The sequence below is a fragment of the Cyprinodon tularosa genome, unplaced genomic scaffold (genome assembly GCF_016077235.1).
Source record: "Cyprinodon tularosa strain WSP-4 unplaced genomic scaffold, ASM1607723v1 ctg314, whole genome shotgun sequence".
NCBI lineage: Eukaryota > Metazoa > Chordata > Actinopteri > Cyprinodontiformes > Cyprinodontidae > Cyprinodon > Cyprinodon tularosa.
In genome coordinates this window covers 1,061,642-1,087,500 of record NW_024039024.1, presented here as the reverse complement: position 1 = coordinate 1,087,500, position 25,859 = coordinate 1,061,642, and the positions used below count along the sequence as shown (strand labels likewise).

Below are 25,859 nucleotides of genomic sequence, written 5' to 3'. Positions count from 1 at the left end.
TGTGCGTAATTAAATTGTTTATTTTAATCTAAGACGAGGAATGCTGTTGGTGGATTATTCTATTCTATTTTAGTTTACCATCAAGTCTTGACTTCCAGGTAAAATGCATAATATACGTACTTCAATCTAAAAGAGAACATTTTGACAACTGGGCCACAGTATTTTTCGTTTTGTCTCTTGGAGCACTCACACAATTAACCAGCTACACAAACTCTTGAATGGGCTTCAATCCACAATCCATTTGGTCTGTGATTATCCTTGCTGCTTGCTCATTTTTCCTTCCACTTAATTTCTCCATTCATGATGTTCTCCAAAGAGCCTTTTTCTCAACACAATAGACAAGTTTGGTCCATCTATACGATGACTATCACTTTTTGAATTGAATTACCGAACTAACTTCATAATGCCATCCTAACATCTTTAGAGATTTCTAGCATAAACATGATTGATTAGCTCAAACATTAGTCAAATTTCAGCAACAACTTTGCAGCTGTCTGATCAATACAGCTGGACATTGGTGGAAACCATTAACCTGGGTGAAAATTGAAAAGCACTTGCCTCATACAGGCCTTTATTTTGTCTCATTCTGTCTGTTGCTCCACATAGCAGGGGCCAACACTTCGCTCGTAGCGAGGCAGGGATTCCTTTCTGGCACTGCAGCTTGACCTGCAGAGGCATCAAGTCCCAGTGAACTCCCAGCGGTCAAACACACATTAATCCTGACTCCTGTATGAATTCTTCAAGCTTTTTAAACAGCTAACATTTTGATTTGTCATGACAGAGAATTAAACAATTTTATTCTGCCCTTTTTATAGCTTATTAAGGCTCTAAAGTGAAGAACCAATGTGCTTTTAATCTTCCACACCTTGTTGCTCTTCTTTATCAAGATGCGGTCCCATTGGCTCATGATGTTGATCCATTTGGCCTCCCGCTGCCTGACGAGCTCAGGGGATGGCCCGATAGTCCTGACACACAACACAGCATACAAAATAAGAAAGTAACTTAATCACATTTTTTTTTTTTTTTACAAAGGTAACCTATGAACTAATTTTAGCTGGGGCCTTTAAAGTCAGCTTGCATTGTGTGTCTGTGCGATTACAGCAGAGACGCAGAGCTCTGAAAAACAAGGCAGGAAACAGGAAAACCACACGTTTGCAGTTTGACGTCTCTATAGCAACAGGTCAGGATGTTATCAATAGGGAAAATGTGAAGATGACAGGTAGTAGGTTGTTTGGCCTTTCTTATTCTATATTGATACATCCACCATCATCCCTCCATCTGTGTTCATATGTCATGTAAGAAAATATGTTGGGTAAAGTTGAATCAAGAACTGTTGGCTTCCATTGTGAAAATGTATCAAGGTTTTTTTTTTAAAAATTCAACTTTACCTGCACTATAAAGTCCTTTTCATGAGATGTCAGAAGTTTTACAGGGAAAATGTGGTTACACATTATTCTTTGGAAAATACGAAATGTTTTATATCAGATTTAGCTACAGCTACCTTCCATCTGCAAGTCCCTGGGCCGGTCATAATAAAACACAATCAACATACAACAATCCAACACATCACTTCAATCTGTAACATGAAAAAAGTACTATGTTTAAATGACAAACAATTCTAATTACATGTATCCATGTATCCCGTGAGATTATGTAATAAAATATAATGTTGGTTAGAACATAGTTCTGGATTATTTTTTTTACTAATTCCATTTGTATTATTTCCTGTTCCCTGGTTATCATATTAAGTTGTTAAAAAAAAGAAAGATAATACATTGCTGTCCCTCCCCCACATGTTTCTGCACATTGTCAGTTTGTCGACTGAGAAAAGGCACACAGGTTGTGTTCATTTGTAAATATTTTTGTCACAAAAAACATGTACACTCATTGTTTAAAAGTAAAAAGAGCACAAACCACTGAAATCATATTATTCATTTTGGCTTTAATTTATTGTGTAAATACTGACAATTATTTTTTACTCCTTGTTGTCATGGTGAAGAATTTTACAGTGAGCCAAACCTTCTCTGCACCACCACAATATAAACTGTAGTGTTATAGTTGGGTATTCATATTTTTATTTTTTAACAGGAGAATATCTAAGCTTGTTAGAGTTTTGTTCATTTTATTTTACATTAATATTTGAACAAAAAGTGTGAGGAAATTAAGATCCGGTTGAAGATGTATTTTGCATTACAGAAAAGGTGCAGATTTAATTTAAAAAGTGCTTAAAATTATTTTTATTGCAGTGTTAAATTAAATACAATTGTTCATATTTGTGCTTTGTTTCTTAAGTATATGTTTTACCTCTCAGACAATTAGCTTGAAAGGTTCAATTCCTTTAATCCTTGCCCCATTTTATATATCATTTGTTTTGCAAAATGAGATTGGTTGTCTTATGCCGTTTTGGCTTCTAGGATGCACAGGTTTCTCTGCTGCATGAACACACTGGTCTGCAGAGATGTGGGCTTGTATAACTTCCTGATCTCGCCACGGGGAGACGAAAATAAAATTTGTTTGTCGCTGCGGCTCCCCTTTACGCACATTTTCCCAAGCTGATTCTGCTCAACTAACACCTTTTAAACAATCTGTTAAAAAAAAAAAAAAAGGCAGCTCCGCCTGATCTAAATTAAAAACAAGAAATTCTTACAGAGATGGCAGATTATATGAACTGCATTAATTTAATAGCAGCTTAACCCCTCAAAGGTATTTACTATAAGCTATTTTGGCACTTTAATCGTAAAATATTTAGTCTAAACCTGTATATTAAGATTGTAAATTGTTTGTTAAGTTGAGTTTTAAAACTACTTCATTTCCTTGATCAGTGAGTTTTTTCTGGCAGTACCAACCATCCTGACAGTAAAGTAGCATTGTTCCAGAGTCCTGCAGGTGTACTAACCCAGCTGTGGATCCATTGGTCAGAATGAAGCCAAACCGGTCCGTCTCTGGTTCCAGACTGACCTCTGACCCAGCATCCGATCCAGAGCTGTCCTCCTCACTCAGATGCTTCTGAGCTTGAGTCGAAGCTTTCAACATCTTTACAGCACCGAGGAATAGGGGCTCCTGTGGTTCACGTTTTCAAAGCGCCCCCAGTCATGAAGATTTCAACACAAAGTTGTTGTGCATCTTTAGGAGTAATAATCCCATCTGAAGCAATAGTAGTTAGTAGTTCACCTGTTTTCTACATGTTTTTTCTTCTGCTGCTGTTTCTTTCTCTGCCGCGCACTTGACTCAGGGCAGGGAGAGTATTAACAGGAAGTTAATAGAAAGTTAACTTCCTGTCATTCAACTAGAAACAACAGCTGTAACGTAATTCAACTGTAAATACCTTTTAATTTCCCTTCTTTATCGATTAGTCTTTTGCAGAAGAGCTGTAGAGTGAGGCCTTACGATGATGGAAGTTGGGGAAAAAAACGAATTTCTCTCTGTGCTGTTGTTCATCTGCCTCTTCTTAACACCGCCCTTCTCTGGTACTATTAGTATATACCAATATGTCTCCTCTGACACACGTTTTGGTCCAATATCAACATTATGTGTACATATTATTTTTGCAAACACAAATTATTTGTAATAAATGGAAAAAATTGTAGTCCTTTCTTTTGGGGGGAAATATATGTCAAAAGTGATGCAAATTAAGGGGGAAATGACAGATATATATGGTAAGGCAAGGCAGGTTTATTTGTATAGCAAAATTCAGTACAAGGACAAATCAAAGTACTTTAAATTAATGAAACAATAACATAAAAGAAAAATTAAAGCAGAGTAAAAGCAAATGAAGATAAAAGCAGAAAGTAAAAACAAACAAATACAGTTAGATAAAATCCTTATAATACCTCAGTTACCAGTTTAACTTCAACAGTCAAAGGCAGTTCTAAACAAAGTTTATAAGTTTGAATTGAAATAACTTTTAGAGTCTTCTGGAAGTTTGTTCCAGACAAGTGGAGCCTAAGAACTAAATGGTGCTTCTCCATGTTTGGTTGTAGTTCTGGGTGAACAGTGTAGGTGTGAACTAGAAGACCTGAGGGTTAGGGTTAGGGTTAGTGGTCTGGGAGGTTGATACACTGACAATGAATCTGTTATGCACTGAGGTACTGATCCATTCAGTGATTTATGAACTAGCAGGAGGGTTTTAAAGTCTATTCTATGAGATACACGGAGCTCAGTGTAAGGACTTTAGAACCATGCTTTTTAGTTCTACTTAGAAAACTGCACAAGTGTCAAGTAACGAAGTACAAATACTTCTTTACTGTACTTAAGTACACCTTTTAGGTATATATACTTTACTCCATGACTTATTTTTCCTCCTACTTTTGACTTCTACTCATTACATTTTCACACAAGTATATTACTTTGTATTCCTTAAATTTTTTAAACAAACGTTACTCGTTACTTTTGGCTTCGGTTTAATGCAGAGGTCATGTCACGGATTAGCGGACTGCGATGTTATGGACAACATTAAATTCAAAGATTTTGTCCGAGGTAAAGCTGATTTATTTGTTGTAGTCTCTTGTTATTCACACACAACAATAAACAGTGATTAGCCGACGTGGGTTTTAAAACTGCAAAGCTTTGTCTTCAGCTGAAAATCAAACGCGCATCTACACAGACCAGTGTGATGCATTCGAGAGCCTCAGACAGCTATGGTGCATTCAGGAGCATGGGACATTTCACACTTACAAGGAAAGAGACAAAAACGGAACAGAACTCATACAATAATGTATTTATTCAGAAACAGTGTGGGCTTTCTTATAATACTGAATGCTCTATAATTGTGTTTCTGTTATTTTTTGATTATGCACATCTACTAGCTTTTTATTCTAAAAAAATCTATAATATTACAGCAGCAAATTATCAAAGTTTTTCAAAAGCCTGTTTAAAAGCTCCAAATGAGGCTTCGGATCCTCGACAATTGCGCTGTCATTGTTTTACAGGGCAGAATTTGCATTTGCTGAATCTTGTCTTTTACCTAGTGATGGATATACAGGAATACAGTCATACAAGTGTAAACTCCTCTCAGATAGAACAGGATGCAATATTTGGCAATCTCTATTTTTATTTTTTCATCTTTTTTTTAAATTCAATATAACATGAATGCATAAATACGTCATTTTATTTCAGTGTTAAATTCTGTTTAAAGTAACAGATCATTAAAAATGTCTCCTGACATTTACTGGTTGATTTTCTTTATTCGGACCCCACTGATTTTAAATATATATTTCACGTCATGTGCGCCATCCAATGCAGATCATTGGTGCCATCCACATCTAGTGAAAACTAGTGTAATTGGATGAGTCGTATAACGCAAACACTCATTGGTTAGTTAAAGGAAATCATCAGAAGCAAGCAGGTGTTCTTTAAACTGCAAACGTGAATTGTCTATGCCATGCTACAATGTTGGATTCAGAAAAACATGTCTAAATGTCTGAAAGGTCGGACACAGGTGAGAGCGTATCGGGAGATGGAGACGGAGACCAACAAGACCTCCCTCATCCTTGGCCCTATCTCAAAGAATTTTTTTGAAATAGTCGAAAAATTACTTTACTTTATACTTTTATACTTTAAGTAGTTTTTGGAGCACATACTTTTTCACTTTTACTTGAGTATAGAGGTTAAGTTGAAGTTGGTTAAGTTCAACTTTTAACTGAGTGTTTTTAAACTGTAGTAGGGCCTATCTATACTTCTACTTAAGTAACAAATGTGTGTACTTTTGACACCACTGGAAAACTGGCAGCACTTTTGCATCATCTGCAGCTGTCTGATGGACTTTTTAGGCAAACCTATGAAGACACTGTTGCTGTAATCAATTCCATTAAAGATAAATGCATGACTGAGTTTCTCCAGATCCTGCTTGGGCATTAGTCATTTAATCCTGGAAATGTTCTTCAGCTGATAAAAGACTGACTTAGTAACTGCCTTCATGTACCTCTGAATGCTCAGGTCTGAGTCCATCGTGACATCAAGATTTCAACCATAATCAGTGGTTTCTTGCTGTAATAGCTGAAGCCGTGAGCCAAATCTGGATCTCTTCTTGTTTGGTCAGAAGATTGTTAGGCTACCTCAGTTTTGTTTTAATTCAGCTGTAGAAATTGTTCACTCATCCACATATGGATCTGTTCTAAGCATCTAACCAATGCTCTAATAGATTCATAGTCACCTGGTGACATTGTGATGTAAAGTTGTGTGTCGTCTTCACAGTTATGGTAACTGATCTTGTTGTTTGCTATATTCTCAGCTAGGGGGAGCATGTAGATATTGAATAGGAGGAAATCCCAGACCGGAGCTTTGAGGAACTCTGCATATGAGTTTAAAGTTCCCTGCTGACACATAGAAGTCCCTATCCTCCAAGTAGGATTTAAACCATTCCAGTGTGTAAACAGAAAGGCCGACCAAGTTTTCCAGACGCTCTAATAAAATCAAGTGATCAACAGTGTAAAACGCTGCACTGAGGTCTATTAACAGCAGCACTGTGGTTCTTCTAGAGTCGGAATCTCTACGGATGTTATTGAACACCTTATTTAGGGCAGTCTCTGTACTTTGGTTGGCATGGAAACCTAACTGGAAGACATCAAATCAGCAGGTCATTGTTAAGAAATGTATTTAAATGCTGAAACACAACTTTTTAAATAATTTTACTGATTGAAGGGAGGTTTTGAGATGGGTCTGTAGTTCTTTGGGATTCATTTTTTTCCAAACTTCTCTTTTTCAACACTGGTTTGATAACTACTGTTTCTAAGGCCTGGGGGAAAGCACCTTACATAAGGGATTTGTTTATGATTTTAATAAAATCAGACTCTAAAAGAGGTAAAACATTCTCAATAAAACACATAGGTAAGACATGAAGACAACAGGAAGAGGAGCTTAGCTGCTGAACAATTTCTTCTAGAATTTAAAATCTAAAAATGAAGTTTATTTGGTAGACTTGGAGCATTTTAACCAAGTTTATTCTAACTGGTGACAGCACTGGTACTGGAGTTGACATTGATGTACGGACTGCTATTTTAATACCTTTTATTTTCTCAGTAAATAACTTTGCAAAGTGATTTCAGGCATTTTTAGATAGCCGATAGAAGAGTTAAGCTGTTGACGGTGACAAATAAGGTGCGAGCATTGTTGCTGTTTTTGTTGATAATCTCAGAGAATAAAGATTATCTTGCATCTTTTAGTTGTAAATTATATCTGTGAAACTTATCTTTATAGATTTCATAGTGAGGTAATACAACAAGAAATATTGTTCCACAGAAAGAAAGAGGAATTAAAAAGCCTCTTTGAATGCAGCGATTATAAAGGTTTTCATTTCAGACTGATGGAGTAGAAAACAGAAGAAAAACAAGTAAACAAAAAAATCTGTTAAGAAAAGAAAAAAAACAACCCAACTTGTTTTATTGTTGTGTAAGAGTTTTTTTTTTCCAGCTTATTAAGAGATAGTTAAACAAAAAATGAAATAAAAATAGGGAATATAGCTCAGGGAAGAACTAATGTATTAACAGAATAGCAAAGCTTCATTATGTTGCTGTAAGGAAACATTATTCAGACAGTCAGACCATTCCTATTTGACAGCTAAAAATATTAACCTATATAAGAGTTTTTTTTTTATTGCTACTGTTAATTTGACAATGGGGTAAAAGGCAGTTTTACCACTATTAATTAATATTAATCCACTGTAGCTTTCCTTTACCTTAAATCTTTACTTGGCAATAATGGTTTACAATTAAGAAACACTTTTAAATCCAGTTGGTAATTGGGATCTCCCATCCTCCCAGTGATCCATGAACGTATCATACAGCAGGGATTAAAGCCGGGCTGTTCCTCAGCTGTTTGCTCCTGACGTTCAGATTCCCTAATATTTTTTCTTTTTGTTTAACCTTCTGCTTGCATTGTTCAATCTGAGCTCTCTTTGTTGTTAAACAGATGTCTGCTACTCTCAGTCTGCGTCTGTTGCACTGCTACTCGAAACAAGGTACCAAATATATGTTCTAAACTAGAGTAATAACATGTATTTGTGGGAATGACGCAGGCTCACTGCATGTTTATGAATCTTCAGGAACATTTGGATCTGGTTCTGGGGTCATGCGCACATTCAGTGTTAGTGTGCCCAGAGAAGGCTACAGTAAGTACTTGACTAAATATAGTCCAGTGCCAAAGTATGTACATCCCTTTAATTTCTTACAATTTGTAAAGATACAAACTACAATCTTTTGTGTATTTTAGTGGGATTTTAAACTATTCATCGACATATAGTAGTGAATTGTTTTTTGTCTGACAGAAAAGGATTGCTTTGAATGTGTAGCCTCTGTTTAGATTTTCTTGATTCCTTCAAGCAGCAGTTTCGGATTATTTTTTTTCAGGCAGGCCTTTAACTGGATTAGGACTGTTTGCAGTTTTCGTCTTTTACTCTTGTGTTTTGTTTTGTTTTTTTCTATCCATATATGAATATATATTTGATTTTGAAGCTCTCTGTGATTTTTGAAGGACGCACATACCAACTTTATATTATTTTTGGAGGTTAACTTAAGCTTAGTCATTTTGGATAAGAAGATTTTGGTTCATTTGACTTCACATGTAATGTATTTGCTTCTTTTTGTTGCTGCATGTTTGTAGATGTTAAGTGACATAATTAGTAAATGTTTCTGTAGGGATACACTTCTGCACGTAGGTTCCTTATTTATGAGGTTTGATTTCATTTACTATATGATCTAACCCCATATATATCTCTTCTCCTGCTGGCAGAGTATGTAAATGCTCAGGAGCTGCCGACTGACCTGAGATCCATAACTGACCGGGCTGCAACAACCCTCTTATGGACTGAGCTCATCAGAGGTCATAAAATTTTGTATTTCTGAGCAGATTTCCTGATTCATGCATGGAGTTAAAACCTGAAACTGCATTTAAAAAAAATCAAATCTCATGAAAATACCAAGATTAAATTCTAACAACTCCCTCTGAGCAAAGCTGATTTGTAGCTCACGTGTTTGTAGCCTAGTGATATGTTTGCTATCACAAACTCAGCCTCTATTGTATGAGTTATTTCAGGCATTTTATTTTCTACCATATTTAAGATTATTTGTTGTCATTTTGCACAATGTAAGATTTTAAAAATGCATTAATTAAAGTTGTACCTTAAATATTAAACCTGTAGGTTTAGGAATGACAATGAGTTATCTGTTTCGTGAGCCTGCCACCATCAACTACCCATTTGAGAAAGGTCCTCTGTCGCCACGGTTTCGTGGAGAGCATGCCCTTCGCCGCTACCCCAGTGGAGCATTGCTTGTAAGCTGTGTGAAGCCATCTGTCCTGCTCAGGTAAACAAATATACTCATGTGGTTGCTAGTCAAAAGTGGACAAACCCTCATCCTTTGCAGGAGTTTTAGCCATTTTAGCCATCCTTTTCCCAGGTAAAATAATTGTTCATAAACTTTTATTAAAGGACTTGATTACAAGTTTGAATGTATTATGAATTTGACCTAATCCATTCAGGTTCAACATTCCACACAGATGTTTAGGAGATGCACATACAACCTGAAGAATATTTGAATAAAACCACCTTAGCATTATACAGAGGGACCTAATGCTACAAAAAAGCCAATTTGAGTAATTAGCGATGAACGCGGACAAAGATCAGAAATAAGGTATTTGCTGCTAAGTTGCAGCCTTTGGAACAATTAATCTGAGAAAAGTAACCCAACTCTCAACCAATAAGATAGCAGTATCATTTAATTCTTAGTAACATAATCCCAGATCTCTTTAAATGTTTCTTTAAAAGATTGGCTCCATAGCTAAACATATATTGGAAGATGTTCAAAATAAGTGGTCCTCCTAATCGTCAATCATTTTGGTGATATGTTTACGTAAGGCCGTCTTACGTGCTCATCCCCATTTTCACTTACCAGTGGTTAGTCTGACGTAGTGGAAAAAATTGCAAATCTTCTTTTGGAAATTAAGCTTGTATGAGTGATGTAAAGAGCAACTTTTAAACAGAGCATGCACGAGGAGAAATTGGCTCCTGCATGCTCTTGCACACGTTTAATAGGTGTTCCCTCTCTGGAGCGGGTACAGGGTTGTCCATGTGCATTTTTTTTATAAAAGGGGAGAGGGTGGGTCTTTTCAAAAACTCATGAAAATCCTCCACTATACCTTTAATTGTCAAAAGAACAAAATTGCGTCCTAAAACTAATTTTGCTTTTACAGCAATTATTCATTAAATTTTTCTCCTCAGGCCATCACTATTGAAGCTGAGACTCGAGCTGATGGCAGTAGGAGAACTACACGCTATGACATCGACATGACCAAGTGCATCTATTGTGGTTTCTGCCAAGAAGCCTGTCCTGTTGACGCCATTGTGGAGGTGAAATGAATATTTTTATGATTGTCTGTTTTCTAATGCTAAAAACCTCCTAAAACTATCCGTTTCCCTTGTTGTATACACATTATACATGTCAACTGAAATCCAGTGCTCTTATGTGATTTTTTCCCCAGGGTCCAAACTTTGAATTTGCTACAGAGACTCATGAGGAGCTGCTGTACAACAAAGAGAAGCTGCTAAACAATGGAGACCGATGGGAGGCTGAGATAGCAGCCAACATACAAGCAGATTATCTTTACAGATAAAAGGTTATGTTGCGACAAACCATTAAGTATATGCAACAAAGAGGAAGCTACATGTAGCCTTATTGATGTAAAAGTGAATTAGGGATAAACACTGAAGCCATGCTGCAGAGACGCACAAATTATACAATGCCTGGTGAAAAATGTAATAAAAAATAACTTTCATAACATTAAAATATTGTGTTTATTATATTATTAAAATCTTAATAGTTATTTAAATAAATAAATCTTTAATTTTGGTTATTTTTACTTTGAGCAATTGAGCATAACTTAGATTTTCATGGACAAAGAATACTTTCAACTTGACAATCTTTGCTCAAGTATAGTAATGTATATAAACCAGTGGTTAAAGGCAATTGGATTTTAATCCATTTTGATCTAAAGCACACATATGACCTTCAAACAGAGTTACATGTTAAGAAACTGGAAAAGCAATACTAAAATCTTAAGCTAATTATCATTGACAGAGAAATCCAGGATGGAATGACTAGCTAAATGTCTAACTTATGTAGTTCTGTATTTTTCAGTGCAAGGTTCTCACCATTTCTTTAGATAATTCAGGGTAGTGATTACTTTTTGCTGGGCAGGGTTGTGTTTTTAATTTTTTGATGTAATAGTGTAAAATGTTCATGTTTTTTGATTATGTAACGGAAAAATACATGAATAGCTTGAAGAGTAATAAAGCGTTATTTAGACTGAAATAAAGCAGATCTTAAAATAAAAATGGCATGTTGAATTATTATTAGTCGATATTATATGGATTTATAAAGCATAAATGCTTTGAAGCTGTATACAATCACTGCAGACATTTAAGGCATGCACAATTCTTATGCATTTATATAGAATACAATTAATTCCTTTGATATTGTGCAAGTTATTCAAATACATAATGTCCTAATACAGTCTGATTCTGAGTCAGACCAAACTACAAACAATTCAGTTATTGTCAATTGAAATATTTTCAATTTATCTCAAAACATGTACTTGCTTAGGCAAACACGGGTGGTAAGTTATACAACTGGTTATTTGTTTCCAATCAGGATTAAGCTAAATTCTCTATAAATAAGACATATACCTGCTGTTCAAGACAAGATATCTAGAAACTGCAGCAAAAAACTTGAATATTTTTTTTATCAATATAGCTTTTTCTTTTGTCATGCTTAATTATAATGGGTCGAATGAATTTATTTGTGCTCTATATAAATAAGAAAAAAACAGAATCACAGCTTCCACTGTTTTCATCCCAAAGTTGTTTTATAAGCGTGAGGTCAGTTTGTTCACTCCAAAGTTTACAAACGTGCTATGGAAGAGGATTAGTACGGAGGGTTACTGAAAAAAAAAAAAAAAAGCTAACTGATTTTGAAATTTTATTTCAGTATAATAAGGGGGAAAAGTCAGAATTCTGAGATTAAAGTCAGAATTAGGAGAAAAAAGTCAGAATTCTGACTTTTCTCCTATATTAAACTGAAATAAAATGTAAAAATCAATTAACTTTTTTTACTTTTTCAGTGGCCCTAATCCTCTTCCGTACGATGCCATAGAAGTGTTTGGATCAAACAAATGAACTGGTTTGTTTATGTGATGAAATACTTTAGGAAATATAGAAACAGGGATTCTGGCTCATGGTCTGAATTTCAGACGTATTTGCCGCTGCGTTGCTCACGTGACCAAGGCGGAAACTGACTCATAGTCCACGCTGAATCTCCCGCGAACGCAGCCATTTACTCTTTCCTCTCTTCGCAGTGACACCGGTGAGTCTCTGATTTCCTCCCTCTCTGTGGCCCGGCCTTTCTTTTAAATTATTATTTACGTGGAAAGTCCGTAAGAACCGCGGAAAACTTCAAGGTATTATTCGGATTTCACGGTTGTTTGTATGTCGCTGAATTCACCCCTTGACTATGAGATTTTGTTATTTGTCTAGTGTGTGCGCTTACTGCTAGCTAACTTAGCCGCTAGCATATAGGAAAGAATGGCTTCCATGCTCATGCTTGCTAACGTGTTAGCATGCTTGGCACTCTTGTCTTTTCACTGCTTTGTTAATGGAAACAGTTGATATTAGTGGTTTCATGTTTAATTTAATAAGTAAATGGTTTTATAATTTGTCAGTAGTCCCATGTAGCTGGTGTTTTTATTGAATATAATAATGGCAGCAGCGTGGAACGCATTAGCTGCCTCTCCAGGTTGATTGTTCCACTCGAGCAAGAAAAAGTGCGCTCGCTCGTCATATGGCGCACTAAACTAACGGCATCAGTTTGCTAGCTGCTAAGCTAGTTAGCAACTCAACGATGATAAAATAGTCCTCTGGGGTCAATTAAACAATGTTTGCTGTCATCTTTGAACGCAGCATTCTTTAACATTTAAGGCGAATTTAGACTCTATTAGCTAATGTTACCGTAATGCTGCGTTTGTTTCATGTCCGGGCGTTAGCAATGATAGAACATGCTAGAATAAGTTGTATGTAATGGGCTTGTTATCTCAAGTATATAGATACTTTTCTCGAGGCCTTATTGTTGGCGAAAATCATCTACATTGCATTTTTGACCATTTGTTTTTCAAGCTTTCCAAATAAATGTGTAATAGTTGACACAATTAGCCTCGCGCGACTAACTGGTGGGCAACTGAAAACGTGCTAACTGACCATCCCGCCTTGTTTTGTTTCTACTCAGAAAAGTCGCAACCATGGCCGACTCTATGGGACAGTGTGTACCTGTGGCGGTGTTTAAGGTAAGTCATTTTTAGAAATAAAAGGAAATATGTGCCGCGTTGGGCTTGGAGGAGGTTGACCCCCGCAGCATGCATCGGTTAACGGTGGTGAACCGGTACCAGCCAGTTTGGACTAACTACTGTGTTTCCCTCAGCTGGTGTTGGTTGGAGATGGAGGCACTGGAAAGACCACATTTGTGAAGAGACACATTACAGGAGAGTTTGAGAAGAAGTATGTTGGTGAGTATCCACAACCACATCACAAGCCAATGTTGCATCTGGGGAAAAAAATGGATCCAAATAGTTATAACCCAATAAAGTTGGCATGGTTGAAAGATGATATAGACATTTGAAAAATGTTGTCCTCATACATATTTTGTTTAATCATAGCCACTCTGGGAGTAGAAGTGCACCCGTTGATGTTCCACACCAACAGAGGGCCCATCAAGTATAATGTGTGGGACACAGCTGGACAGGAAAAGTTTGGAGGCTTGAGAGATGGCTATTACATCCAAGGTACTTGATTCCAACTCTGTCCGTCATAATGTACTTGGCATTGTTTTCTTTTTTTTTTTCATCAGTGAGGTGACTTACCTTTTTTTTTTCTTTACAGCTCAGTGTGCGATCATCATGTTTGATGTCACCTCCCGAGTCACCTACAAGAACGTGCCCAACTGGCATCGTGACCTGGTCCGTGTGTGCGAGAACATTCCTATTGTCCTGTGCGGCAACAAAGTAGACATCAAAGACAGGAAAGTTAAAGCCAAGAGCATCGTGTTTCACCGCAAGAAGAATCTGCAGGTAATTATTATTTTTTTTCCATGTAGACTGTTTTATTTTATTTTATTTTTGTTTAATATTGTTTTGTCTCTTCTTTCCATAGTACTATGACATTTCTGCCAAAAGTAACTACAACTTTGAGAAGCCTTTCCTGTGGTTAGCAAGGAAGTTGATCGGTGATCCCAACTTGGAGTTTGTGGCTATGCCAGCCCTCGCTCCCCCAGAGGTCCAGATGGACCCATCACTTGCCGCCAAGTATGAGGAAGAGCTTCAAGTAAGTATAATTGTGATTTAACTTGGAGATCTGTTTTCTTGTGCACATGCCTTGGCTGCTGAGCTGATTTGTTTATATTTTCCTTTTTCCATACTAGGTTGCATCACAGACGGCACTCCCAGATGAAGAAGATGACCTCTAACCTGTTACCTGACCTCCCTCCCTCCCTTCCCCAGATGTGGACAAGAAGTTGGATTTTTTTTCACCCCCTCCTTTACTGTAAAATCCCTTTTCAGATTTTTTTATTTTTGAATTTTTCGTTTTAAAAAAGTAAGGAAAAAAAACTCGGTGCAAAAGTTGTGGTTCTAATTTCACTGTATGACACACCCCACCCTAGTGTTGTTTGGCATGGCAACATGCTGCTCTTTTCGTCGTCAAGCACCCTCCTCCGCTGCAAATATCAGGCTCGCATAATGCTGTTGTACGGTGTACTGGAAGCACTAAGGGGATAAAAAGTTTGAATAAAAACATTCTCGGTATAATATAATTGTCTTGGCTCGGTCATTTTAAATGGTAGCAGACCTAGAACATAAAAAGGGAAACTGAAGTCATTTCAGATCTAATTGGGTAAATAAATGCTTAGCATTTTTAAACTAAAATGAATTCCGTTTCAGCTTGCCCCTCACCAATGTCCTAGTTTTAAGCCGTTGTCTGTCATGGTAGCAAAAGTTGTCTAGCTTTTTTTTCCCACTGACACCCTTGGGATACTTTTTTTTTTGTGACCGACTGCAAATCCCTGAGTTGTCTATTAACAGGTCTTATAGCACAGCATCTTAAATCTAAGGTTAATACCTGATGGTAGACGTATGCAAAAGGATTATGAAGTACCTAAATGCATGGTGCTTCTTGACTAAGTCGTTTTTTTAAAAATGTGACCACACCTAAAACTTCAGTCAATATTCTGGTGTGTTACACATGTGCGCACAAAATACTTAATTCAATGACATGGAGTGCATGGTGGGGTAGGAAATAACCTTAAAAAGTGAGTTTTATCTGCTCCGGTAGTGATGTTTTGCAGTTTCGGATAATAAAACTATAAATGAGCTAAACTTGGTCTGAATCAGTTGTCTCCAAAATCGGGTGTCTATCCGTAGAGTTTCTCCTTTACTGTCCACTAGGTGTCAGTAGAGTCCTGCTGCTCACTGAGCAGTAAACCATTTGAATGTATTGCGTAACATATGTGCTGAATAAGTTCGATGTAACGTGTAATGCATTTCCTCTAAGGATGTTAGTTTTCATTTATTTCAGGACCCTATTCAGAATGAGCATTTTACACAGTTCACAGAATGTGAGGGTAAACAAGCATATTGTCCAACCAATGGAAAAATGAAACACTGGCAACAGTTTGGATTCTCATGTTTAAAGTTATAATCCTCTTTAGATTAAAATATCACATGATTATATGGTGGTTTTATTACTTTCAATTCATCATTACTGGTCTCGAAACCATGAGCGGTGCGTTCAGGCAACATTAAATAAGCCAATAAATCAACTTTGATTAACAAAGATAATTATATTTATCCTTCACATCCTGTTTGAAGATGATTCATCTTTTTTTCCCCACAAAATAACATTTGGTTGTTGGGGAAGAAAAAAAAAGAGACTGGACTTTTTTCAGTTTAAAATGTTTTCACCCTTCACTTAAATGGCTTTCTTGATTCAAAATACATTTAACCTTTTTTAAATACCTGGGGTCTGCTACGGTCCAGGCTTTTAAACGCCTTTGTTTTAATTATTGAATGGGGTGTTTGGTCCAGATATTTATTTAAATCACTACTCGTTTTGAATCTAAATTTTGTAGGTTTTATTCAAGCTTCTCCTGTGACATGCCCGTGCCCTCAGGCAAGGCACCTAACCTCTACTTGCTTGTATCAGTGTAAGAATGTCTGGGCTCTGTGAAAGCAACTGTGCAAATATTGGTCACTAGAGCTTAGAATAGCACTTTATAAATCAACTTTATTTACCTTTTTAACAAAGTGTTCATCTCACTCCAAGGAGAAGATTTTTTCAGATTTTGTGCATGATGTTGGTAGACAGTCAGCTTTTTTAAAAGGAATAAAAAAATCTAAATTGTGTTTACTTTTGTTTAGGTAATGCCAATTATCACAAAACTAAAACATGCAGAAATACACCATTGGTCCTGGTAAAATATAGCTTTTAAGAATAAATTTGGTTTTTAGTTTTAAATGCAGCTGAACCAAAGAATGAGTTGATCAAACATGGCTTCATATTATGTCCGATCGTCATTCCTCCATGTTGCTCCAGGGATCCACAGCCAGCTGCTTGGATGTTGTTATAGCAACACATGGCTACAGAGCAAATTCCACTGCTCAACACAAACATGTTGTTACAAATATTGGATTATCTGAGCTTTCTCAAGAAGTTACGCCTGTTCTTTGTGGTGTCTCTTTGCTGTTGTTCAAGGGAAGATCAAATGAACTTTGAATATTACACTACCTTGATCTTCCTTTCCCACATTTAGCACAACAATTCCCTTAATTTTTTTTTACTTATGTATCAATATTACTATATTAATATTAGATTTTACACACAAGATTTAACACATAATTTTCAACGGGTGGAGAAATTTCTAGAAAATACAAATCAAACCAATTATTTGCTGCTTAAAATCAGGCACAATAAATTGTTAGAAACAACTAATTCTGCCTGTGTATGATTTATATTAGGCTTTATGTGAAGATAAGATAACAGCATTATTAAGTTAAAGTGAAACTTGGCAGATGGGTCACAGAGAAAGCTATGGGGAAGTTTAAAGAAGGGTTTGGTTATTAAACATCTCATGCAATAAACATTCCCCTAGAATGGAATAAACTGTTGGTAGTATGATTAGCCATGCTTACCACAAAAAAACGGGTTTGTAGGTTAAAACAAAGTCTTAACATCACACTGCATAAACCCTTTCTTTTATTTATTTTACCTATTTTTATTCTTTAGTTTTTTTTATTTATTTTTATTTTAACAATTTTTTAAATACACTCCTTCTACAATAATATGTGGCAGCAGAAACCTTCATCAGAGACTAAGGAACTGGTAAGAAGTAAGAAAAAGAGTAGAAGTGATAAATGTAGAGAAAAAAACCTGGGGATTTTGAAAAGCCTTGAGTTTGAAGAGATAGCAAGTAAAACCTAATATTTCCCCTGTATTAACTGAAAAACATTATTCCCACAGCACGTAAATGCATCATCTTTGCAGGTGGCTCGGGGCGTGGCTTCATCCGAGTGAGTAGGGACCCTGCTGCGCATGCGTGAGCTCGAAAAGTGCGTTTCAGAATGATTAGTGGTGGGCAGCGCAGAGGCAGATTAAACGGCCCCACACAACTGTTGTTTTAATCCCCTGGAAGAAGAGATTTAGCTCAAAAAAAGAAAAAAAAAACTGCCTTTAAACCCAGCAGCCATATTGTATGGAAGAGCGACGGGAAGACACCAGTTTTCAGAAAAAAAAAACTCCGCAACTCAGAAACCTGCCAGGACTTTTTGGGGACTTGTACAATTTCCTTTTAGCGGCGGTTGGGTGTCTGCTGTCCGGCTAGCTCTGCAGCTGGCTGAGGAAAAGTCTTCCATCCAATTCTGGTTCATCTTTGGGGGAGTTTAAACTGTTTATTTCACAGAACTAATAATGAAGGACCGATTGGAACAGCTGAAAGCGGTGAGTATTGCCCAGGAAACGTCTCTTACATCGTGTATACTCTTTAAAATTATTCTTTTTTTCATAGGGACAAATATTTAATTCCTAGAATTAAAAAAAGGATTAACATTTAGCTGTGTGATGACAAACTGATAGAGGAAACCTGCAGCGTGAATGAGGATTTTACATGGGTGTGTTATGTAAAGATATTTACGAGTACATTATCAAAGGTATGAAGTATGTCTTAGTTTATTTAATTAATTAAGAACTTATAATTAGATGTTCAATCTAAAGTGCCCTTGACTGAGTTGACATGGTTTCTTACATAAAAGCAGTGTATTTGATTATTATTTTTTAAAAGGATATTTTGATTATGTAGTTTTATTTTTGTTTGGGTTAAAGTGTTCCATAGAGAACTCAAAATATAACTTTCCATTAATTTGGTTACAAATCTGGGTTTTGTATACATCTCTGAGCCTGAAATTATAGATAATCTCTATTATCTCCATTAAATCCTTCTCTAAATTAATTGGGGAGTATTATTACACCACATGCAAACACAGCATGAATGTAGTTGACTTTAAAGTACCTTGCAAATTATTAACGCAGGGTGCCATATAGTTCTTACATATTGTAATAAACTTTGACATTTATAGAGATGCTGTCAGTTTATTCTAAAGGTGCATAATGAGGTTGTATGCCTGTACAGAGAAAAAGAACAAAAAAACACTAGAGAATGATAACATAAGGTTACATACACCGAGCATCCATCTTGATAGTTTTTTGAAAGTTCCTTTTGAGCCTAAATAGAATTAAACCACATGTCACGATGAGTAAACATAAACAGACCGGGCATCATCTGCTGGCAGAACCATTTTCCAACCAGAATTCCGTTTTAAAGTTAAATTATCCCAACTAGATACATACTGCCCTATGCTTCACCTAATTAAGGTTGAGATTATAATTTTGGGTGTATCTTATCCTTTAATTTCAAATCTGTCCTCTCCTGAGTCTCCTATCAGAACGTCAAGGTAAAAGAAAATTCCTGTTCCTAACAAACGCAAACAGGGACACCAAATTCAGGAAAAAAAAATCGATAATCAATCAGTTTATCGATTTATATTATTGTAGCAGTGCTATCACTAATAACACTATTAATAACGATACATGCATCCGTCAATATAACACCTGCATCTTTTTTTCCACACAGGATCTTAGACATTACTTCATTATTTCATGAATTTGCTGGAAGGTGCTAATTGCAGAGCCGCAGTAGGCTTCTTCCTTGTTTACCCCTTGTGCACATACGTAGTATTGTACCTCTGTTGTTATTGAAACTGTACACATATGGCTTTTTTTTTTAACTAACAAATGAAGCAAAAACTAAAATATAATAAGTCAACAGCGGCCCATACCAGGAGGAGAGCTAGACATAGTGGGATTACTTCCTGCCTATCCAGTTTAACAAATCCCCAACAATGGCAATTAATATCAGCGGTACCATGAAGCTAACTTAATCTAACATGAACTGATCATGAATCTGTTAATGTGCGCGTATAAAGGGGTGGGATCAAGGTAGCAGACCAATCACAATCATCAGTGCAGAAGAGAGAGCGGCTTATTTCTCCTATGAGGATTACAAACCTTACAGAAATAGAGGAAAAACACTGTCTCCATGAAAAGACAAACATTGGTGGCATGAAAGACGTCTATTATCGTAGCAAAGAATTGCTGACTGAGTCAATGAGCAAGATACACATCAGTTTCATTTAACACAGCCTGCACCCCAATAACTGTAGTGGATATTTTCCACGTTCCCCTCAGAAGTGAACAGGACTTGGTAGCAGATAAGATAAGACACAAAAACATCATTTCATCTGGTAGCTGGACTTTTTAATTCAGTATTGTTTGGAAAACAATAAAGCTGGAAGCTCGTGCTAATATTGCATCAAATTAATAGAAGAAGTGATCAGTTTAAGTCAGGGATGTCAAACTGGTTCCAGAAAGGGCCGTGTGGCTGCAGGTTTTCTTTGCAACCAAGCGATGGCACGCCAGACTCCATTCATTTCATCAAGTGAGTCCAGTGTTAACATGATGACTTGATGAGATGAATGGAGTCTGGTGTGCCATCGCTTGGTTGCAAAGAAAACCTGCAGCCACACGGCCCTTTCTGGAACCAGTTTGACACCTGTGGTTTAAGTGAAATCATTCTGATTTTTGAGCTGTCAGAACTTTTATTTTTAATCCTAACAGTTTACCATTAACTTCCTGACTGATTTATACTGTTACAACAAACACAATAAATAAATAGTGATCCACAAAACTGCTTAGTTTGTCAAGAACATATTATGTTTTAAATGCTATTTGATTTTTAAGTACTTCTATTGTGATGTTCTATTTAAAGTTCTTTTTCCCTCTTAATTTAACCGGGTCTTCAATTAAAGGACACCTCATTGTTTCCCCAACAGCTGACTGGCTGCTGGGTGGAGCGTTTTCTAGGATTCACATCAATCCTGAAAGCTAGCCTTTGCCGGAGCAGGTTTTCCGTTAAGAGTCCGTTACCATGGAGACTAGCCTTGCAAAGAATGAAACCAGCTTTGTGGTACCGGAAAGTCAGATTTAAACCTGAAGCTGTCTGAGTAACCCAGTAATCCTGTTTCGTGGTACAGGCCTCAGGACGTGCAAATCTTTCATGAAATCTTTGTATATAACCAGAGTAAGTTTCTGGCGTATAAATTATTTAAAAAAAAATTATTAACAAAAGTAATGTTACTAAGCACTTTTAATTGTGAAACATAAAAGTAGGCGTGTGATTTCTTTCTCCTACTAAGTCTTCAAAGCTACCTGCTGTATCCTTATGGTTTTTATTTGCTCAGTTGGGTTTTCCATCCATCCATCCATCCATCCATCCATCCATCCATCCATCCATCCATCCATCCATCCATCCATCCATCCATCCATCCATCCATCCATCCATCCATCCATCCATCCATCCATCCATCCATCCATCCATCCATCCCTTCTACATTGCTTGTCTGTCTGTGCTTGCAATATTTCTATGGTTTAAAATCCTTTTTAAGATATCAGGCTAAGTGCTGCATAACCAAAGCTTTGTCTTAACATATGGGGTATAAGGTAAACCCTGACTACCCCTCTCCCACCTGTTGCTGTCAGATGGCTACTCAAGAAAGATTAATTTAAATGTTGGGGAAATACTTTTTGGATTCCAAAAACAGACAGGATAGCTGGGAAGCACACCTCTCACTGTTTTAAGGGTTCCGAAATTGATTTATAAGCTGAATATAGGCTAAAAAGGCTCACAGCTAAAGTGATTTATTGACCATCTTATACCAGGACAGCAAAATTCTGCTTGAGCATCAAGATAATCAAAAGAAATATCATCTGCTAAATTTTTCTGGAGTTTATATTCCTGTGAGAACCTCCTAACAGGGCTACCTGCTACTATGCATCACAATAGCAATAAAATACATTCATGTAAAAAACTTTTATGAAATTAAAATCTGATTTTAAGATACGTTAAGAAGATGGTGGGAAAGACTTTCAGTCTTGTTTTCTGCAGGAGGGGAAAGAAGCTGCTCAGGATGAGTCTGAGTGAAGACAAGTGGTTGAAAAGGCAGCCTTTCTGATCTCTCTTGTAACCCAATATGAGGTGTGTTGCCCCGGCTTCTTAAAACGTTTAGCTAAATATTTGCGGTCTTTAAAACTGCAGAGCTTATGCGTTTGTTGTTTTTTTTCCCCCCACTGAGCTGCTGTCCTGTCAGTGAAAGGAAGTACAGATGGTAGCCCAAATAGGCCATTCAAGTGTGAGGAAGTTGACAGAAAATGTGTTTGTGTGAAGCTGCAAAAGCCTCTCCGCCTTAGTGTTATTCCTCTATCAGGTAGTCCTCCCTTTACACCCTCCTCCTTATCTTTTTCCCCTTCTTCGTGCTCAACCCCGCCTTGATTTTCCTCCTTGATTTTCCTTTCTAATGTTTAACTTGCTGGTTGTAACCTAGACTGTATATGTGTCATACTGCAGCCTTATGTTCATGTAAATGTTTGCCCAAGCTACTGCCAACAATCACCTGACGTTCAGCAAACCTCGACACTTTCAGGACAGGAAGGGACTTTAAAAAACTTCTTGGTTTTCAGTTATGACATCTTTCATGGGGCTCGGTTGGTGTTACCCTGCCTTGTCCAGTTTTTATCTCGCATTCTAAAATCGGATGTTTGTTTTTGTAAGCAAGACAAAAGGTGGATGTAAAAGCTGGAGCTGCTTCTGTTATTTCGGTTTTCTGCTTATTGTTTCTCCCAAAACCAAATGTTTTTTTTTTTTTCCCTGTTTTACTTCTGCTTACTTGATAATATAACTTCCAATTCATTGGGCTGCTGGTTTTGGTTCCTCTCTTTAATCCTCATGAATGGAGGAGTTGTAGCAGCTCAGGCATTGCTTCCTCTCTGATGGAGTTTCTAAAATCACTTTCCATTACCACAAATTGTTAATAGTGTTCAAGCCCTATTTTATTATCTCCTGATTAATTTAAAATGAGGTTAAAAAAGGAGCCTTTTGACCATTCAGTCAGGAAAGCATAAACAGAGTGAGGTGAATGATTTGACGTGACAATGGACAGCTATTTAGAAGCTACCCTTGTGGTTAAAGCTGATTTGGCCGCTAAAACCAGCCTGTACTTCACTTTTTTATCTTAATAACTTGAAAGAAACGTTTACATCCGTCAGGTTCAACTATCTAACACATTTATCAACATACAAGGAATGAAAGACAACAGAAGTAGATTAGTTTACTCCCTAGTTACATGAATGTTGCTGCTCGGAAGGGAAAAACAGCAGCAACACTATCTTTTGTGACAGATTTACACAAGAATAAGCACTTTAAAGGACATATTATCTATATTTAACCATTGTACTGAGTGAGGAGACAACTCCTCTCTTGTCACCCCCACTTTAACTCCCTGCATAACATTCCAGCATGGAGATTGCTGCGACTTCTCCAAAATCACTCCCTCTCAGGTTCTGCAAAATGGCTCAAAACAGAAATGAATACAAGGCCATTGAAATTTTAAGGGAAACAAGTAGATATTCAGTATAAAAGATATTAGAAAAATGAGTAAATATGAGACATTATAAACATTTCAAATTAAAGGTTCTTCCTAAAATAGTAACAGAAGTGTTGATTACACAAATTTTGAAATTACACATAACTTTTTTTTATATATTTTTCTTTTTGCTTTTGTACTTTTGTAATATGGTAATAAAAAGGTACTTAAAACATTAGTTGCAACTTGATTACATTGTTTTTTACGTCACTAAATTGAATCAGAGCCTGATCTAAAGCTAAACGTCTCAAAATAAACCCAATTAGCTTACTATCCTGCAACTTAAGTGCTGTAGCTAAATTCACCCGATATGTGCATTTATCCCAAATCAACTCCAGCTAAGGTTGTGATCACAAATAAGAGATTTGGCTTAGAGCAGAGCTTAACACTGCTCTTAATGAGGACATGTTAAATCTCAAGCTATAAAAATGGAAATAGAATAATTTTTCAGAAGTGTGTGTGGGACACATAGCTGGATTGGTGCTTTTTTGTATTTTTTTTAGTATAATCATTCGGTTAAACCAATCCAGAGCTTAAAACTGCCTTGGTAGGCAGGGTGAAGGTCCGCAGTACGAATGGAAATGATTTGAGTCGACTGCGGTTCTAATGATGGTGCCGCTGAGTTCTTCGGCAGAGTATATCTATGCTATGTTTGCTTAAGTGTAAAACTTCTATTTTTGAAGAGACAATTACACAACTTAACAATTTTTTTTAGAATAAGTGTAAAGATGTTTTGCATTAAAGGAGCTAACCAGCCTCCCCAATGACACATGCAGCCTCAGGGCCGGTGCATTTTATGGCCTTTTTTTAATCTTTATGTCCACTTAAGTCGTTCATGATTATGCAATGATGCTGGGGAGATTATTGTTTCTTGGTTTAGAATAAAATCTCATTTCCTGCAGTGTGACTCAGTGGTTCTCCATTCCAGCTCACAGGTCTGCAATGTTTTTAATGGTTATCTTTCATGAAAAAAGTTTTTAGTGCACACAAATTTTTCTTTATGAATCAGTCGTTTGAAGTTTGAAATAATCAGATCTGAAACACTTTTGTTTTGAGTGTTCTTTCAAGGTGTTTGTCACCATCTTTTTTGTTTGCAGTAGTTGAGTGATAATATCTGAGCTTTTGACTGTTTTCAAAGCTTGCCTTATTACAAGGATAACCCCTCTTCCTCTGATTGTTTCTGTCCATTTCTGAGGTGATCCTGCTATAGAAAACGTCCGCCTGTGTTTGTGGGATCCTCTACTAGTCAGCTTGTTGCGCAGATCAACTTCTTTTCCTCTTGTTTCTGCTGAATTAGCCTGTGGAAGGAAGTGAGCTCTTTTGTTATCTCACCACTGCAGCGGCTCAGTGTTAGAGGGAGCTTATAAAGTGTGCAGCCAAATGTCGCTTATGATGAAAAGTCAAAGCAAGAAGCAGTCAGAAGAGAGCTCTGTGTTTGAACATGTTCAGGGAGCGCTCCTCACAGTAGCGACAAGCTGCAACGAATAGTTCAGGAAAAACATTTGCAATTCAAATTCTGATGCTGTGCGTAGGTTAAAGACACATTTGGATAAAATGCTGGGGAAAAAAGAAAGCAGGTTTTTGAGCTGCTCAGAGGAAGCAAACAGGAAAAAAACCCAGTTGGAAAAAGGATTCAATCATTTTCAAATTAGGAACTATACAAGAGAAAAGATATGTAAACTTGAGTTGCTTTTCTAAGAGTATCTAAGTGTTAAAATTACCGACCCTTAAGAAGGTATTTATTAGAGATAGACGATACGTCATCCGGGTAATTTTTAAGCATTTTTTACTGGTATCCGCATCAGCTGTTTCATTAGTGCATTCAGCAGCCTGGCCTTGAGATCAAGTGAAGCACATGCATTGTTGCTCCCTTCATCTCCTATTCAACGTGAATGTTTTCTTTGATTTTCTTCATAAATATTTTTGTTGTTGTTTAAATTACGACTATGTAACATTTATTATCATTGTGTCATTTCTAGTATGTAAATGGAGGAAGAAAAGGCAATATTTGCACCAAAAATCAGCCCCAAAAAATCTGCAGCACATACCATGGGATGAGTCAATAAAGAATGTTTCCCTAAAAGAAAAAGTCAATCAAGAAAAGTTCAATCCCTAATAGAGGTGTCCCAATACATTCATTTCCGATTCCATATTATTGCACCTGATACGATATAAGGATGACACATGGAACTTTACTGCTTATTCTATAGTGTGGAGTGATAGAAAAAAGCTTAATCTAGTAATATTTATCAGATGGAGAACAATACTTAACATCAGGTATGAGAACAACTGACCCACTTCTTGTTAATCAAAGCATTCACTTTAGACAAATGCAGGTAAAACAGAAGTGCTGCTATTGCTACGTTTACAGGTGCAAATTTCTGCCAATCGGATCTAAACCTTGGTTGATTGGAAATTCAAGATTTTTGTTTACATGGACACTAGATAAAATTATGTGATTGTGACACAGCATCCATGTACCAAGCATTTGAGCGGATTCAATCATTTAAGCATGAACGGTACTGTCCAATTTTCTGGAAATGCTTTAGTAGAAAAAAAGAAACCAGTGGAGCAGTATGGGTAAACAAACCCATACTTCCTGTCAATTGGAATGATGATCAGCAAAAATCATCTCTCTCTTTCAGAATGAAATAAGTGTCCAACCGGACTGAATTGGATCATAATCTTCAGTCCGGCATGTTTACATTAAACATTTTCGATCCGGCTTACAAGACAATTATTTG

The 25,859-nt window shown here is 36.7% G+C and overlaps 4 protein-coding genes across 9 annotated transcripts in view; 3 read left to right on the top strand and 1 right to left on the bottom strand.

The window, feature by feature from the left end:
* tbc1d10c (TBC1 domain family, member 10C) overlaps positions 1-3,421 on the bottom strand; it is a 12,698-nt gene extending 9,277 nt beyond the window's left edge. Inside the window, exons 1-3 of the mRNA XM_038292570.1 lie at positions 2,897-3,421; positions 866-965; positions 559-666 (exon numbers count right to left, since the gene is read on the bottom strand). Of these exons, the coding sequence (XP_038148498.1) occupies positions 559-666; positions 866-965; positions 2,897-3,033 (345 nt within the window). The 5' untranslated portion in view covers positions 3,034-3,421. The remainder of the gene's footprint in view (positions 1-558; positions 667-865; positions 966-2,896) is intronic.
* Positions 3,422-7,785: 4,364 nt separating this feature from the next.
* Positions 7,786-10,775, top strand: ndufs8b (NADH:ubiquinone oxidoreductase core subunit S8b). Its single transcript, XM_038292600.1, is given in 7 exon segments — positions 7,786-7,954; positions 8,039-8,104; positions 8,725-8,814; positions 9,134-9,253; positions 9,256-9,296; positions 10,211-10,339; positions 10,471-10,775. Coding segments are annotated over 7 exon segments (627 nt in total). The 5' UTR covers positions 7,786-7,905; the 3' UTR covers positions 10,603-10,775.
* A 1,481-nt stretch (positions 10,776-12,256) lies between these two features.
* ran (RAN, member RAS oncogene family) lies at positions 12,257-14,840 on the top strand. 2 transcript variants are annotated; one of them, XM_038292601.1, is made up of 7 exons: positions 12,257-12,350; positions 13,266-13,323; positions 13,458-13,542; positions 13,693-13,818; positions 13,916-14,103; positions 14,186-14,356; positions 14,454-14,840. In XM_038292601.1, exons 2-7 carry the CDS (start codon positions 13,279-13,281, stop codon positions 14,496-14,498), a joined length of 660 nt encoding a protein of 219 aa, XP_038148529.1. In that variant the 5' UTR covers positions 12,257-12,350; positions 13,266-13,278; the 3' UTR covers positions 14,499-14,840. The 2 variants fall into 2 exon arrangements, with proteins under 2 accessions (XP_038148529.1, XP_038148530.1); XM_038292602.1 differs by lacking the exon at positions 12,257-12,350 and adding an exon at positions 12,355-12,444.
* Positions 14,841-17,611: 2,771 nt separating this feature from the next.
* Positions 17,612-25,859, top strand: part of stx3a (syntaxin 3A) — a 28,345-nt gene continuing 20,097 nt past the window's right edge. For 2 of the 5 annotated variants that reach the window (XM_038292587.1, XM_038292586.1), the window contains exon 1: positions 17,614-18,022. In XM_038292587.1, the coding sequence (XP_038148515.1) occupies positions 17,993-18,022 (30 nt within the window). In that variant the 5' untranslated portion in view covers positions 17,614-17,992. Of the gene's footprint in view, positions 18,023-25,859 lie in introns of all 5 variants that reach the window. The other 3 variants (XM_038292584.1, XM_038292583.1, XM_038292585.1) reach the window with 3 other exon arrangements.

Excerpts from the sequence above, each read along its gene's own strand:
- ran (XM_038292601.1), top strand. The coding sequence starts at position 13,279 with ATGGCCGACTCTATGGGACAGTGTGTACCTGTGGCGGTGTTTAAG. Across the intron at positions 13,543-13,692 it reads GTTTGAGAAGAAGTATGTTG|CCACTCTGGGAGTAGAAGTG; the intron begins GTGAGTATCCAC and ends GTTTAATCATAG. Across the intron at positions 13,819-13,915 it reads AGATGGCTATTACATCCAAG|CTCAGTGTGCGATCATCATG; the intron begins GTACTTGATTCC and ends TTTTCTTTACAG.